This window comes from Nanorana parkeri, unplaced genomic scaffold (assembly GCF_000935625.1).
Source record: "Nanorana parkeri isolate BGI_ZX_2015 unplaced genomic scaffold, ASM93562v1 scaffold111, whole genome shotgun sequence".
Lineage (NCBI taxonomy): Eukaryota > Metazoa > Chordata > Amphibia > Anura > Dicroglossidae > Nanorana > Nanorana parkeri.
In genome coordinates, this window is record NW_017306379.1 from 1,189,675 (window position 1) to 1,205,828 (window position 16,154).

Consider the following 16,154-nt stretch of genomic DNA (forward strand, 5'->3'; position numbering starts at 1 on the left):
GTGCTTTGTAGCTCCCTTATTAAGCCTTGACGTCCACTACATCAGAAACTTGGTGCCACCTACAAATCGCCAGAGAAAATAACTAGAGAGATTTGTAGCTGCTACAGATCTCTACTACAAAGTTGGTGTGACATGGGCCTTATGCTAGATGATCCTTGACGGTTCATTTTGCAAAACTTTGCCGTCATGTATTTTGGTAAGTGCTTAGCAAATGGTCAGAGCATTGCTGGCATCCTGGCACCAAAATGTTGTCACGGTGCTTAAAAAACAGGGAATGAATATGGAAATAGTACCCATCCACTATTTAATAACGTGAAAACCGTCAATGTTTGCTAAGGCTCTTCTTAATGTTTAACAGGGGCAGCTGAAGTGAGCACAGTAGTGCGATATATTTGCATACAGAGGCAGCAGATACAGAGGTGGCTTGTCCCTGTATAGTTATTAGCTAGCTATTTATACATTATCACCATAAACTAAGCCTGGTCAGTGCCAACTAAAGAAATGGTCTGTGCAAATGGAAAGTTCACGTGGATATTGAAAGAAAACGTTTTTGTGTTTTTCTAAATGCTTGTGAAGCGCATATAGCATTAGTGCATGCTTTTGGCTAGTTTTGCTTGTGCTTTAGGATGCATTTGTTAAAGCTTTGTCTGAAACTTTCAGAACACCCTATGTCTGTGAATGTTCTCATTTGTTCAGGTCATGGTGTAGCTACTAGTAGTTAGTCGCATACCACTAGAATTGCTCTGTAATATTAAAGGCGTTATGTAGCTTATCCAAGCCTCTGCTTAAGTTCTGATGAGTGTCAGGAAAATGACATGTGTAGCTTTCGAATATTTCATGTATAATCCATTGTTTGTTTTTCTTACACTTTACAGCATATATATATTAGAATGTATTACTTACAAGACAATCAGGGCTATGTCTGGGTAACCATGTAGGCTAGACTGGACAGTCTATTTTCCAGCAAGTACTATCTGTCTCCCACAAGTAATGCCATTTTAATATCGCTGCCCCGGCATTTCGACAATGCATACCTTTAGTTAAGTAAATCAAAAGCTTTACGCCTCTACAGACTTCCTGACACCAAGGATAGCATTATATGACAAGAACAGGGTAGTTCAATACCTTTCAGGCCTCCCATCCTGTTCTTGAACAATCAACCTTGGATTAAGGTATCTGCACTACCTGATTGGACATAAATGCTGGGGTATCTTCCTGTCATGCACTAGAATTTTAGCAGGGGCTTGTATAAGCTAAGAGCCATCTTCAACATTACAGAACAGAAGACCAGTTAAGTACGACTAAATAATGCTAGCTTTAGAACCCCTCGTTAAACTTCTTTTTAAAGGACATTAATGAAAAGCAAAAGTTTAACGCGAGTGGCCAAGGCGTTTTTTAGTGCACAATGTTGACTTACATTTAGTAATTTTTCAAGGTAAAAAAGGATCAAAGCAAATATCTGAATTTGGCTGCTCACTTTTATGTTATCAAACAGGCTTTTCAAAGTGTTTGGTTAGTGCAAATGGCTGTTCTTTATGCCTATGTGAACGAGGCCTAAGGATGCCAAACTTTGCGTGCCTACAGCCCTCTTTGTAAATAATTGTCCACTGTTTACATTGCTTTCCATACCTGCCAATCAAAACGCTGATCTGCCAACTTTGTTGCTGGCAAAAAAACAGTATCAATCAGAGGAGAGAGAAGGGGTAAGTTACAGACTGAAGCTGCAGTTTGTGGACAGGGGAGGAGTCGTACAGGAACCAGCCAATAGCGTGAACAGATCTTGAAATAAAATGCACACAAGAGATTTATCTGGTTTTCCTCTTTTAAGTAGCTATATTTGGGTAGAAAAGGTAGTAGGAGGAAAACAAATATTACATTTATTTTTGCAGCTCTTGCATTCTCTCCAAATCCTATTTATACTGACATTCATTGTAAGATAATATAACTAGTGAAATTCTGTATTCAGCATGCCAGGACCTGTTTAAAGGGTTTACTACTTACTTTGTGTACATATATATATATATATCTTTTTGATGCACAAAAAAAAAACCCATCTAGCAGTATGACAGAAGTAATAAAAAGGTTCAGCTGACAATATGGAAGTATATAAAAATACAGTATTGTGATCTTATTTTATTTATTATAATAACATACTTTTTTCTCTGTACACTTAAACCACAAAAGAGTTCCAGATATGACCTCTGTATCTGTATGCTTACAATTGTATTTAATAGGGATGCAGAGATCCCAAGTACTGTACTTGAGACAAATACAGATACTTTTCCAGCTCCAAGCTGTGATTTTAAAGGAGCATTGGCTATGGTGCTCCTGGGATTTGTGCATCCCTGTTTTAATGTACCAATACTTGTCCTCACAGATACCAATTACTGATACCTTTGTTGTCATGTGACAGTTCTTCTTAAACAATGCAGAATAATGATTGCAGGACAGTGGTGGAGCGCCAGGGCCCAGTCACAGCTGCAATCCTGGTAGTGCACGTGAAAATGCCAAGTATCGGCACTGGTATCTGAAATGGTACAGCCATTTTTTTTCTTCCTACTCTTGAATAAGTGTTTAAAATGCCCCCCTATTTAAAAGATACAACAAGACTCATCTGACATGTCTGGTAGGGTTGTTGATAGAAGCAGGCCTACAGTTGGTTGAACCTTTAGCTTGATCGGTTTGATGGAGCTCATTTCAGTTTGTACCTTCAAAATCTGTTTCCATTTATATTATGTTATTTTGCATGTCTGAGTCTCTGAAACTGAGCACCAAGCCACATGTGCTCAATCTTCGTGATTGGGAATTGACAATAAACCTGTCAGCTGCAGTCGTTATCTTTACATCAGTTAAAGGGCTATTAGTGGACAGATGAAGGAGGCCAAAAAGGGGCAAGCTGGGTTTGCCCTCTCTGTGGTTTCCTCAGCATTGAAACACAAACTGTTGTAAATGGTTTAACCATCCCTCAGTGGGTCACTAAGCCATGTTTGCACATAAAATTAAATGACTCTGTGCTGAATTGTATCCTCAACATGGTTTAATCTGGGAATTTCACGTGTTTTGTTCTTGTAGACTCATTTAGTGTAGTCTTTGCAAGCCTTTTTTTCTAGGTATTTTGCAGTTGTTAGAATAGTAGAATAGACACAACTCATCTCAAATCTATCTACATCCCTTTTTTCAGTTCTTAATTTTATATCCAAAATAATCAAAACTTTTTCACCATTCCCACCTTGAAAATATTGCTGTGTCCTCTTTAATTGTTTCTGCCCCTGCCCAGTGCCATGACTGAATTTCAGCATACAAAGGAAATTGTATAACAAAAAAGTGACCACTTATAGTGGACCTTTCATGAATTTTACAGTTTTACGCACCTGCTTAAATAAGTAACTGAAATTATATATATATAATGACTTATCATTAAAAAGCCATTTTGAGCTCCATTCTAGTGACTTTGCCTAGACATGACAGCTGCAGGCAGGAGGAAGCATTTCCTCAGTCTCCTCTCCCGCAGGGATCAGACTACTTGATTGTAAATTGTTAATTATTTCTGAACACAGCCAAAAACTGCACAGGCACTAGAATATACAGCATTTCAGTCCAGGAAGTAGATGCTGACCCTGGATGATGCCTAAACTAAGATGGTGCTGCCCCACTGATCAGAAAAGTAGATCTTCAGATGTGACTGTGATCTCTAAGAGAGGTAATATACCTTGAAGTGTTACATATACACATTAAATAGCATGCATTTACTTATGAGCAGATATCTTTGGATGCTAGGTCCTCTTTAAAAGTGGCAGGAATACTTCCAATATGGCCTCCTGTTTGGAAGGCGTCAATTAGGCTATGATTTTTACCTTGACTAAGGACTAGTCATGGCAAACATCTCTCACCTACGATCCCCTCATTACTCAAGTTCATTAAGTATCTCTGTAAAACAGAGTGTGCAGACAAATATTCTTTAATCTAGGACCCAACCCATGTGCTTAATATCTTGGTAAGGTGCCTGGTCTAAATGCACTTAAAATATACATCTAATTTCTGGTTTAGACATTCCTTGGCAGCTACTTTATACCATACATGCAGCATGACCAATAATTACAGAGGTATTTTTATTTTGGCTATGTTATGCATATTTTTGTTTCTCCTCTTTATAGTTTACTGGCAAGCTCTCTATGTATTTATTTTAGCTGTGGTTGCGCTGTGTGGCTTCATTATGTGCATGTTCTTCCTTCCTTCCAGGTGTATGTATATTTTGTTCCGATTTATGTCCAAATAGATTAGCATTTGCCTACATACTGTGACCTTCCATGTTGATTATCATATGCCCCTAAGTAGCTCCTAGTGGATATAGAGGGACCTTACGTCAACTTCTTTCTTCCATCAGGCAATTGTTGACACAGTGGACAACCTGTTAAGGCCAGATGCACTTCAGTCTTGGAGGGATATGAATTCTACTGAGCAAACCCATGCTGCTACCATGTTACTGGATACTCTTGAGGAAGGTGCCTTTGTACTAGCGGATAACCTTGCAGACCCAACTAGGGTCACCATGCCCACGGAAAATATAGGTAAGTGATTAAAATACACCTTTCCTCATCTGTGACATTTCAGTGTCTGAAAACCTAACTAACAACTTTTACGCTCAAGCAGATTTAGAGAATGGCCAAAGGGAGACGTGGCCCATAATGGCCTGTCAGATTTTAGCTTTATGCCCTATCGTGGTAAAATCAAATGTGAGATTTGGAATTCGGTCTGGCAGCTTATTGGTGTAATTTTTTTGTCTGTAACTCGATCTCATATACTTGCGTGATATAGTCATTTCCTTGGTATCTAATTAAACACTCACCGTTTCCACTTCTTATTGGTTCTCCTGTGAGATCCAAGCTTGATACTTCTATAATGATAACCTACATAAGCTTTATTAAATGATGGCTACTTTGATGACGTCTTTTCAATCCTTTGTGCATGTGTAGTTGGTCAATATTGACCAAATCCCAACTTGTGTCATGGATTACAGTTTGGAAAACATACAGGTAGAAAGACCTGTTCTTGACAGATATGCCATCAGCCCATCTACTGTCACAAAACATATTCATGATGCTTCCGAGTAGCAATGGGACATAGTAGGAGTGTTCCATCATATAACATTGGCTGTGAATGGTCTTTTTGCAATAACACAATCATATCAATGTCAAAAGAAAGGATGGACAGACTTTTGTAGATTTGGTTTCTTGTATAATAATAAAAAAAGCTTATTTGGCAAAAACTACACAAGTACTGAACTCTAGTTCCTGGGAACAGTAAATGTTCGCCTGTTGCGTGAAGCTCAACAAAGTCCATGCACTTTTGGAGCCAAAAACGCACTATTCTGTTCCTGTACTACAAGTTGCATGTAAAAACACTTGAAAAATGCACGTACAATGCTCAAAGAAAGGCTTTAAATATTGACTGGGACTTAACACTCACCCCCCCCCAATTGTTTACCCAATCCTTTTTGCCTCCTGCACATACCCATTTGTCAGTGACCCTGTCCATCATGGTTTTTGACCAATAGGAATGTGTGGGGGGAGGCTTAGCTCCGCTTCTTCCTGGAAATATGTGAACTTTGCCTGTCTGAACGGCCCAGGATGTGACTGTGATGGGGGTGGGGTTGGGATCCCGCTACAATTGTCTGCACTTTAACCGTTTATAATTTTTATATTTCACCTTAATGGCAATCTTTTCGAAGGAGATTTTTTTTTTTAACCGACAGTCTCCCTTTCTATAGGAGGGCAGCGTTTATATCTGCACGTCAGTCATGCAGAAAGAACAGCATGTTGTCCTCCATCTTCGTGTAATTATTAAACTTCATTAATTGTTAATTAACAAGGGAGGATTACTGTGATTCTTCTGCTTTTAATTGAATTTGTGTTTGAAAAGTCGACTGTGCAGGGAAGGCATCCTGCGTAAATATTTTCCCCCCGGCACTGCAAAGTTTAGCTTTGGGAGCGTGAAGCGGAAGGTTTGAAAATTCCCAGGTTCGGAGATATATTGAGTTGTTCTAAGCCTACCTAATGCCAAAAGAGCAGGAAAAAAAAAGAATATCTTATAATGTAACATTATAACACTATTAAGAGCAGTTCTGCTTTGGGCTGCAGAGTTCAGTTTCAATGTGCCTTTCATAGAATTTGAGCATGGTTTTTCCTTTTAACAAGGGGCTTTAACAGAGCCGTTTCAGTGTTTTCCCCCTTGCGCACATGTTGAGTTGTGTTCATAATGGCTGCATTGTAACCATCGCTGTGTGTCTGTCCTCTCCCCTTCCCCACAACTAGTCCTCGAGGTGGCTGTGCTCAGTACAGAGGGCCAGGTGCAAGAGTTGAAGTTTCCTCAGGGCAATAAAGGAGGTAACCTGATCCAGCTCTCGGCCAACACCGTCAAACAGAACAGCAGAAATGGTAAGTCGCCGGTCACGTGGTTTTCTCGCCATTGTTCCGCCGCTCAGATCTGTAACCTAAGGATCCCAATTGTTTATTAGTAAATGCCAACTTTTCTTTCTTTTAAGAGCTGTGGAAACATCTGTATGGCAGCTCTGGTTTCTGACGTGCTTTGCTTCAGCAACGCTCTGCAGATTCCTTTTCAACAGACTTTATTTTGTTTGCTGTGGCTAAAGATGACCTGTCTTCTTAAGGGAGGCTGCTTACCGATTTATCAGCAGTGAGATAATCATTATTGGGGTGATGTTTTGTTCCTTTTTTTTTTTGGTAAAGAGTACTGCAGGAGAAGTTGATATCTATTCTATCTGATATCTATATCTCAGGTGTTTTTCATTTTTATTTTTAGGTTTAAAGTAGGGACATTTTTTTTTTTTTATTTCAATAAATTTTTATTAGCATATAGAGATTCAGAAAGTACAAACATTGCAGGCTCTACCAGAACAGATGGTAGGACACACACCTCAGACATTCAATGCAATTAACATAAGATTATTACTAAGATTGAATACATTATGAATATTCCAGCGTACAATTGTGGTAGAGTGCGTCAGAGTGTTATCTCTCATCGGCTGGCAGAGACATGGTTCAGGCCAACGGGACCGACCAATAGTAATCAGGATTTTTACGGAAAGTTAGCGTGAAATTAGAAGTATAGCGGTAGATTGTAGCTTTAGAAGGAGCTGCTATACAGCCCTAGCAGCAGTAGAAGGATAATAAAAGAGAGGGGGGAAAGAGAGTGTGGGAGGTTGGGTGGAAAGGGCGAGGGAGGAGAGGGGAGGTTGGGGGAAGTGCACATCTAGGTAGGGTTATGTGGCCCGTGGCCGGCAGTGGTGAGAGCTAGGGCACCTTTTCATATGTCTAATAATGTTCTATCAAAATTCGGTGAGAAGAAATGTGCGACCCATGGTTCCCAAGTTCTGTCAAATTTGGAGAAATTGCCAAGTAATTTCGCAAGTAGGGACATTTTTTACATTTTTTACATGTTTTGAACATTGAGATGTACATATGATGCCAGCACGCCTCAATCCTCTGCAGTAAGAGCTGCCCTTATTGATGTTTGTTCAGCGTGTCATACAGCAAGGTGCAACGTTTCGGAAACCACCAAGGGTCCTTTTATCAGGTAAAGTGACGTGGCATCTGATGCCAATTTGCCTGATAAGGGATCCCTGGTGATGCAACAAGTAATATCACTGGTGAAATGATGCAATGTCACTTTGCCTGATGAAGGGACCCCTGGTAACATGGCATGAGATGTCACTTTCTCTGATGACACGACATGTGATGTTACTTTGTCTGATCAAGGGATGTTTGGTAACATAACATGTGATGTCACCCAGCCTGATGAAGGGACCCCTGGTGATGAAACATGCAACATAACTTTGCCTGATGAGGGAGATATATCTATGCTTTAAAATCCTTGCCCCGTTTGATAGTTCAGCAATTGCTCTTGTCCTTGTGCCATGGTTAATCTCCCCATACAAAAGGGATACCTTGGCTATGGCCCTGTCATTTTGGAAAAGCTTTGATGGTGTTTCACCATGTCCCTTTAAACAGACTTTGATTAGATTGCTGAGACTGAAGAACACTTGACACCCTACCAAGGACAATAACTTTATAGGTCAAAGATATAGCCTATGGATTTTCTTCTTCACTTTCTGAGACAGAGATCACCAGGACAAATGGAGAGGGCGAATCCCACAAAGCAATAGAAATCATCTGACAAGGGATCTAACTTTTCTTCACGGTATCCAAAAAATAGCTTTAGATGCACTTCATATTTTTTGTGGCAGAAAATCTGTCTTTATATTGACGAGCATGTTGTTCTTCCCCTGTTCCAGGTCTTGCCAAACTGGTGTTCATCCTGTACAAAAGCCTGGGCCAGTTTCTCAGCACGGAGAACGCCACCATAAAACTGGGCGCAGAATTCGCCAACAGCAACCACACCATCGCCGTCAACTCCCACGTCATTGCCGCCACGATCAATAAGGAGTCTAGCCGCGTCACTTTATCGGATCCTGTGCAGTTTACACTGGAACACATCGATGTGAGTGAAACTTTTTGTTCTTTGCTATGTGGAAAAAGCCGTGGAGCTTTGTCAAGGGAGGTTTTCTTGAGGGCTAAAAAAAAAAAAAGTAGAAAGGAAGGAGGGGGGGATAAGACGAAGTTTTCATTAGGATCTGAAGTGCGCCTCTAGGTCACAGGAAGAATTTCTTTGAGTCACCGAACATAAAATTAAATGAAAGCTGGATCAGTGATTATTAGAACTTAAGTGTATTCTTAATGAAAGCTAATTCGCTGGCAACATGAAAATGTAAATGAGCCTAGTTCATTTGTGAGCAAAAATTAACTCTTACCTTAGCAGCAGGGCAGCTCCATCTAAACTCTGATTACACTGTATAAATTAGCAGATTTAGATGCCTCCGAGTGTAAAATCAGCTTTGGATGCCAAGCTCTCAGAGGAAAGCTGTGTAAATAATGGCACTTGGTATAATTCTTTTAAATACTTTTTTTTCCCTTCTTTATGGAAATCTTCATTACCTTGCTGAGTAATTACAGTGGAATTAGCCTTTGCCTCGGTAAAACAAGTTGGATTTGTGAACTTTGTTTCCTGTGTGGTCTCATTCATTTGGGCAATGACAAACATGCGTTTATAGGAGATTTGTAAATGCATATAAGCGCATGTAATGATTTTTAATGTTGTAATTCATGCTGTTCATTTACCTGCACAGAAAAATCTGTGCGTCCAGGGGCAGAATAGATACTCTAAGTGCATGTAAATGCAGGCACATTTAAACAAGAGAAAGTGATCTGGGAAGCAGTATGTTTGTTTATATTCTCCAGATCAATTTCTCCTGTATTTAACCCCTTGTCACAGACAGCTACAAGTCACCATAAATGATCAGGAGCTGGTGGGACAGTCTCCTGATTATGTTATTTCTGTGATAGCCAATCTAAGGAGTCACAGTTAAAGGGTTGGTGCAAGGCCCTATTATGGGATTGACACGTCAACACTCGGACCGAAGCATGTCGTCAGTCTCCAACAAGTCCTATCACATGTTTGCAATCTATGACAATCCCTAGTAACACGCCCATAGTCTACAGCCATCTCCTGTAACATGCCTATAATATCTTGTCATCTCCTGTAGCATGTCCATAGTCTCTGACCATGTCCTGTAGCATGGCTGTAGTCTCTGACCATGTCCTGTAGCATGCCATTAGTGTCTGGCCAGCTCCTGAAGCATGCTGATAGAGTTTCTGTGGCATTGCATTCTCTAAATATTATGTGCAGCCTTTTGACAATGTCAGGGATGGCATTTGGGGCCCGCCATATCATGTAATGTCACCACCACTGCTGTAGAAGTATTTCATTTCAAGCCCAAGGTGTGCTTTGATTTCCATTAGAAAGTTGCTGCGTCTGAGCTCAGATCTGAAAGCGGCATTTGCTGAGCCCAGCCCTGTTGTTGAGTGAATGTGCTGCTTTAGATACCAATCCAGTCTGAGTATTCAAGGCAGTTTCATGTCCAACAACCAAAGGTAAAGGTGCTGCGATAGATGCCTATCCAGTCTGACCATTTAAGGCAGTTCTCCGCCCAACAGTCATGTCCTCTCTGCACAGATGATATTGCAGCGGGGCTCAAACTTCACACAGTATATAAAAAGTCTGACCCCTGAGGAAGTTTTGTCACCATTGACCTTTATAGAGAATGTGCGGACATCCAGGTAAGCAGCAGCCAGGTGTACAACCGGTCTAGGAGTTGCCAGATGAACGTCGCAACCCTTGATCTTCCTCAACATGGTCAGTAAGACAGATTTCTGAGTTTGTTGGTACCGTACCTAGAGAAAGACAAATAACAGACAATGCATTTCTCTGAATAGCACTCAGTTGACACATCCATGAAAAAATGGTGATTCCCCTCATTAGCTAGTCTCTCCCACTTTGCTTGCAGCCTGAAAGGCATCAATTTTTTTTTCTATTTTTGTGAGGTTAAGGCAAATATGGCAGAATATTGTGGAGTTTGTTTGCTCCCTCTTGTCAACTCACTTTCTCTGTAACACCCGGCATATTTCTATAGTGCTTTATCTCATTCAGCTCTAAATAATGGATTATCTGTCCTTGAGAGAGAAGTGCTGCAGCTAAGAGTTGTGGAAAAAAAAGCCTTAGAGACAAGGAATGATCCTGATAACAGGGTATAAGATCTAAAACATGCTCACTTTAAAAAGTTCAGGCGTACCGCGCTCAGTAAATCGGCTTGCCAGTGAATGGAATGGCTTTGTGACACTGGCAAATTTGGCACAAAATGGTTGCTGCATTGTGTGGCTCATGTAGTAACTATGTGAAGTTTCTGTTGAATTGATTGGCTATAAAGAAAATAGTGTTGTGGAGAGTGAAGGATTATGGTGACAGGATGTAAAAGCAAAAAATGCTTTCCCAACCCCGTTTTGTGTCTAGGGGTGCCAGTAAGTCGGACTAAATTCCAGTGCCCATCGTGTGTAGTTGTCAGAGCCGGACAAAAGCATGAAGGAAATTGCTGATGCTTAGGGCTCAGTCACACTGTGTGCTGCCTTAATGTTAAGGCAGCCCATTTATTTTGATTGGGCTAGTAGCATACCAGCCTTCTCTCCTCTCCTGAGCTTCTCACTGTGCAAGTCAGATGAAAACAACCTCAATGATGTCCAGCATCATCCTTGGCACGTCCCTTCATTGGATTTCAATTTCATTCATGGAGACTCATCATCCCATGCCGGTGTTAGCTAGGCTGTCTACATGCAAATGCAGCCTATCTGAGAATGCCCATTCCTCTTGACAGTCGCCTGGCAAAGCATTTTGATATTTGCGCCTCCCAAAAGTCAACTCACTCCTTGCATCAGTCCTGAGGGCTATTTAGAGGAGTACTGAGTTGGGGTGCTATGATATTTTCAGGAAGCTATGTACAACACCTTGCTGGTCCTTATGACCAGCCAGTCCCCAGCTCTGCACACCTGCTGTGCCCTTTATGAGATGTTCCCTCCATCCCTGCTTGATGTTTATTTTATATAATATTGTAACATCAGGAGCTGGAACACACAAACTGGTGAACAGGAAGAGAATTGAGACTTGTGGTGATGTTGCTATAGATGTCTAAGAAGCCAGGGGCTCACCAGGCTCCATCTATGTCTAAAATATCACTTTTGAGTGAACTGATCCTTTAAAATGTGTGCTGGTGCCCTGATCAGAGAAATTGCACTTTTATTTTTCTACTTTTTAGTTGACCGAATTTACATTAATTGATTGGTTGCTATCAACAGTGTTTTGGTCACAGTTTTAAAATTGAACTGATGTCTTATTTGAGCTTATTCTTTAACCAGTTTGCTCTCATCATTGAAGATTACATGCCCCAGTATTGAATTATTTGTTCTCTTGCAGCCCAACAATTATTTCAATGCCAACTGCTCCTTCTGGAACTATTCTGAGAGAACCATGATGGGTTATTGGTCCACTCAAGGTTGCCGCCTTGTTGAAACAAATAAAACCCACACAACCTGCGCTTGTACTCATCTGACGAACTTTGCGATACTGATGGCGCATCGAGAAATTGTTGTAAGTACTATGACGGTAGCAAATTGTTATATTACATGATGAGATGGGATCATATTGGATATGCAAAGTTACAGTTTACACATAAACAGAGAAATCGAATCTGAAACTAATGCCACAGCAAAATATCTATCTGTCGGCGCCGAAAGCACCCATAGATGTGAAAAAGGCCGTTTGGGTTGGGTGATATCACTTCTATGCATCAGGCAGACGTATCAGCTGGCCTCTCCTGGGGGTGACCTTGGATCATTCAACAGTTTCTAAAGCCAGTTGTATTCACAACTATTAAAGGAGAACTAAGGCTTTTCCCCATAGTTCTCCTTAGGGTAACGGGAGGACACAAACTAGCGTCCTCCCGTCACCCTAGGCTCTAGGGTGTAGCTGCTGCTCGCGGTATACTAAGATACCACAGCTGAAGCGGATCCCGACAATTATGTCTGGATCCGCCCAGCTGCGTGACTGACAGCTGGCTCTGCCTACCTAGAGGCAGTGCCAGCTGCACCCGCCCCCTCCCGTTCCGCAAGTCAGCGCTGGCGGATCGGGGAGGGGGGGAATGCAGCCCCTCCCCTATCACGGCAGAGAGCCATGACAGGATCGAGAGGTGAGCGAACGCCGGTATGTGTTCGATCACCTCCCGATCTACTGAGCCGACCTGTGACAGTCTCATTGTCACAGGTCGGCTAGAACTATGAGGCGAGTGAGAAAGTCCAAACAATAAAAAAATAGGTCTACTTTCTCTTCTGGGTATGGGGGACCATGTCACCTGCTCCCCTGTGGCGGTGCCCAGGACTAGCAGCCAATCCCTGGGCTAAAGCACTGTCATGTGACTTCCCTGGGTTGTCAACACAGCTGATTTCAGTGCCGGCTACAGAATACCTGTGCTATCTTTACAGCTCTTTGGTAAAGTGAATAGGTTGTGGGAGGGGGAGCAGGGGGTCCTTTGCAGACCCCTGTCATTTTACCCCACATGGATAATGTGAAAGCGTCTCTTAAATTATATAAACCAGCTAAGGTTTTTTTCTGTTTAGAATTAAAAAAGAAATGAAAGCACCCATAGATGTGAAACAGGCTGTTTTTCGGCAGCCTGGGTGATGTCACATCTATAGATCAGGCAAACATTTGTCAGCCAGCCTCTCCCAGGGGAACCATTGCTTCAACAGTTTCTAAAGCCTGTTCTGATCATAACTCTTCAGCTCTCTGGCTGAGAAAGGCTGAACAGTAATTGAAAAGGTCCACTTTTTGCTTCTGATTGATCATTCTGCGAGCTGTGCTGACAATTATGTGGTTGGAGATGGTGGGTTAAGATAGGTAGCTTGTAGGGTATTTGGCAGTGCAGGGTTCATTTCTGAATGATTTATTCTGTTGTTTTTGGTGTGCAGAACTTTATTTAAAAATAGATTTCTTCTTGTTTGTATTGTTTTGTGTTTGTCACTACTTTTTTTGTTTGTGTTACTGTATTGAAAATGTGATTTGGCTACTCTGATCTCTTGCAGTACAAAAACTCGATGCATGAATTGCTCCTTACCGTCATCACATGGGTGGGCATTGTCATCTCCCTGGTCTGCCTCGCCATTTGTATCTTCACTTTCTGCTTCTTCCGTGGCCTCCAGAGTGATCGTAACACCATACACAAGAATCTTTGTATTAACTTGTTCATTGCGGAATTCATTTTTTTGGTGGGCATCGATAAAACCAACTACGAGGTAAGGACCCCAACTGGCAAAGACTTGCTTCTATTTTTCTGATGTGTTTAAGAACTGAATAATGTTGCATTGCTGTGCCAATGTCTTAGCTATGTGAGATTAATTGCCATTTAGGACACAATTACAGAATCTTTTTAAAGCCCACCCCCTACCCACTTATACTTTTGGTTCCTGCTCTCAACTGTTGCTTCATCAGAGCTGCTGCAAAATACACAGCAATTTCTGGTATAGGGGACCTTGTGACCACCTCCTATAGTGCAGTGCTCAGGCTTGGTGGGCAATTACTAGGCCCAAACATGTGTCTCATGTGGAGTAGGGCACCATCATCAGCCCTGTAAAGAGGCTTTGCCCTGATTATTTTTAACGCTGTTTTTATGTTGAGTTCCCATGTGCTAGCTGATGGATAAAATAAGGCTTGCAGTGCAGATGCCCACTCTGTAGGCTTATCAGTATTAAGTTGGGCTTTCTGGAAGGCACAGGTATTATATTGCTCACTAGTACCCCAAAGAGCAAGCAGGAGGTGGGGCAGTGACAAAATAAAAAGAACTGGTGGCACTGAATAGTGGTGTCTTGCTCCTTGTTATATGCACACTTACAGTACAGCAGGGTGGGTGGCTAGATGAATGTGGGCATTACTTTAGAAATCTTCTGCAGGTAGAGCAGTTCTTATATACACTATATTACCAAAAGTATTGGGACACCCCTCCAAATCATTGGATTCAGGTGTTCCGTGAAATTCCTTGCTGCTAAATATTCCACGGTCAACTGTTAGTGGCATTATAGCAAAGTGGAAGCAACTGGGAACAGCAGCAACTCTGCCACAAAGTGGTAGGTCACTTAAAATAATAGAGCGGGGTCAGCTCATGCTGAAGCGCACAGTGCGCAGAAGTCGCCAACTATCTGCAGAGTCAATAGCTACAGACCTCCAAACTTTGTGTGGCCTTCAGATTGGCACAACAACAGTGCGTAGAGAGCTTCATGGAATGGATTTCCATGGCCGAGCAGCTACATCCAAGCCTTACATCACCAAGTGCAATGCAAAGTGTTGGATGCCGTGGTATAAAGCACGCCACCACTGGACTCTAGAGAAGTGGAGACGTGTTATATGGAGTGACGAAACACGCTTCTCTGTCAGGCAATCCGATGGACGTGTCTGGGTTTGGCGGTTGCCAGGAGAACGGAACTTGCCTGACTGCATTGTGCCAAATGTAAAGTTTGGTGGAGGGGGTTATGGGGGGGGGTGGTTTTCCAGGGGTTGGGCTTGGCCCCTTAGTTCCAGTGAAGGGAACTCTTAAGGCATCAGCATACCAAGACATTTTGGACTTTTTCATGCTCCCAACTTTGTGGGAACAGTTTGGGGATGGCCCCTTCCTGTTCCAACATGACTGCGCACCAGTGCACAAAGCAAGGTCCATAAAGACATGGATGAGCGAGTTTGAGGTTGAGGAACTTGTCAGGACTCTGTGCAGGCCAGTCCTCAACATAGAATATCTTTGGGATGAATTAGAGCGGAGATTGTGAGCCCGGCTTTCTCGCCCAACATCAGTACTTGACCTCACAAATGCGCTTCTTAAAGAATGGTCAAACATTCCCATAGACACACTATTAGATTTTGTGGACAGCCTTCCCAGAAGAGTTGAAGCTGTTATAGCAGCATAAGGTGGGCCAACTCAATATTGAACCCTACTGACTAAGCCTGGGATGCCATTAAAGTTCATGTGCATGTAAAGGCCGGTTACTTTTGGTAATTTAGTGTATGTGTTTGAAATTGTATGTAAAGCCTAACAATTAACATCGGTTATTTTCTCCCTTTTGGTCAGCCAAATTTTCTATTAAACGTGTTTTGTTATATCTGTTGGATAAGTGCAGAAAAATCCTGCCAGAAACCCACTGAGCTCCTAACCTCCTCTTTGAGCTGACAACACAGTGCATCTGCTGCACTAAATTCCAAAGCATAAGTTATAAGACCTGCCCAGGTCACCTCTGTGAATTACAGAACCTTTCCTCATATGTTTTGATGAGGGGCTGTATCCTGTAGGCAAAATCAGAAGCGGGCAGCTGCCAACACTGCACCTCCATAGAAACAGTACAGTGATTGAGCGTTGTCATCGGGAGGCAGGAAGCATTTTACTGGCCGGATTGCTAGATGAAAACAAAGGGAAAAAAGCCTGAAAAAGTAAAACTAATGCAGCCAGCACATTGAAGGACTAGTTAACTGCAATATACTACATTTTTTGTTCTAAGGTTTAGATATATTGTTAATTATGTATTTAGCTGTTTGAGTGAATCTGCCAATTCATTCTTCAGTTTTGCCTAGGGGGAGGGGAACAGATGTTGCAATGCTTGCATGCGTATTAAGAAAAATGATACAGATCTTTAAGAAAGACTTGAACTTTTACACTA

General features: G+C 41.8%; 1 protein-coding gene across 5 annotated transcripts in view; it reads left to right on the forward strand.

The window, feature by feature from the left end:
- ADGRL2 (adhesion G protein-coupled receptor L2) overlaps nucleotides 1-16,154 on the forward strand; it is a 217,983-nt gene that overhangs the window by 171,579 nt on the left and 30,250 nt on the right. For all 5 annotated transcript variants that reach the window (XM_018553128.1, XM_018553129.1, XM_018553131.1 and 2 more), the window contains 5 exons: nucleotides 4,385-4,568; nucleotides 6,312-6,434; nucleotides 8,312-8,517; nucleotides 11,878-12,051; nucleotides 13,542-13,751. In XM_018553128.1, coding sequence (XP_018408630.1) covers nucleotides 4,385-4,568; nucleotides 6,312-6,434; nucleotides 8,312-8,517; nucleotides 11,878-12,051; nucleotides 13,542-13,751 — 897 coding nt within the window. The remainder of the gene's footprint in view (nucleotides 1-4,384; nucleotides 4,569-6,311; nucleotides 6,435-8,311; nucleotides 8,518-11,877; nucleotides 12,052-13,541; nucleotides 13,752-16,154) is intronic.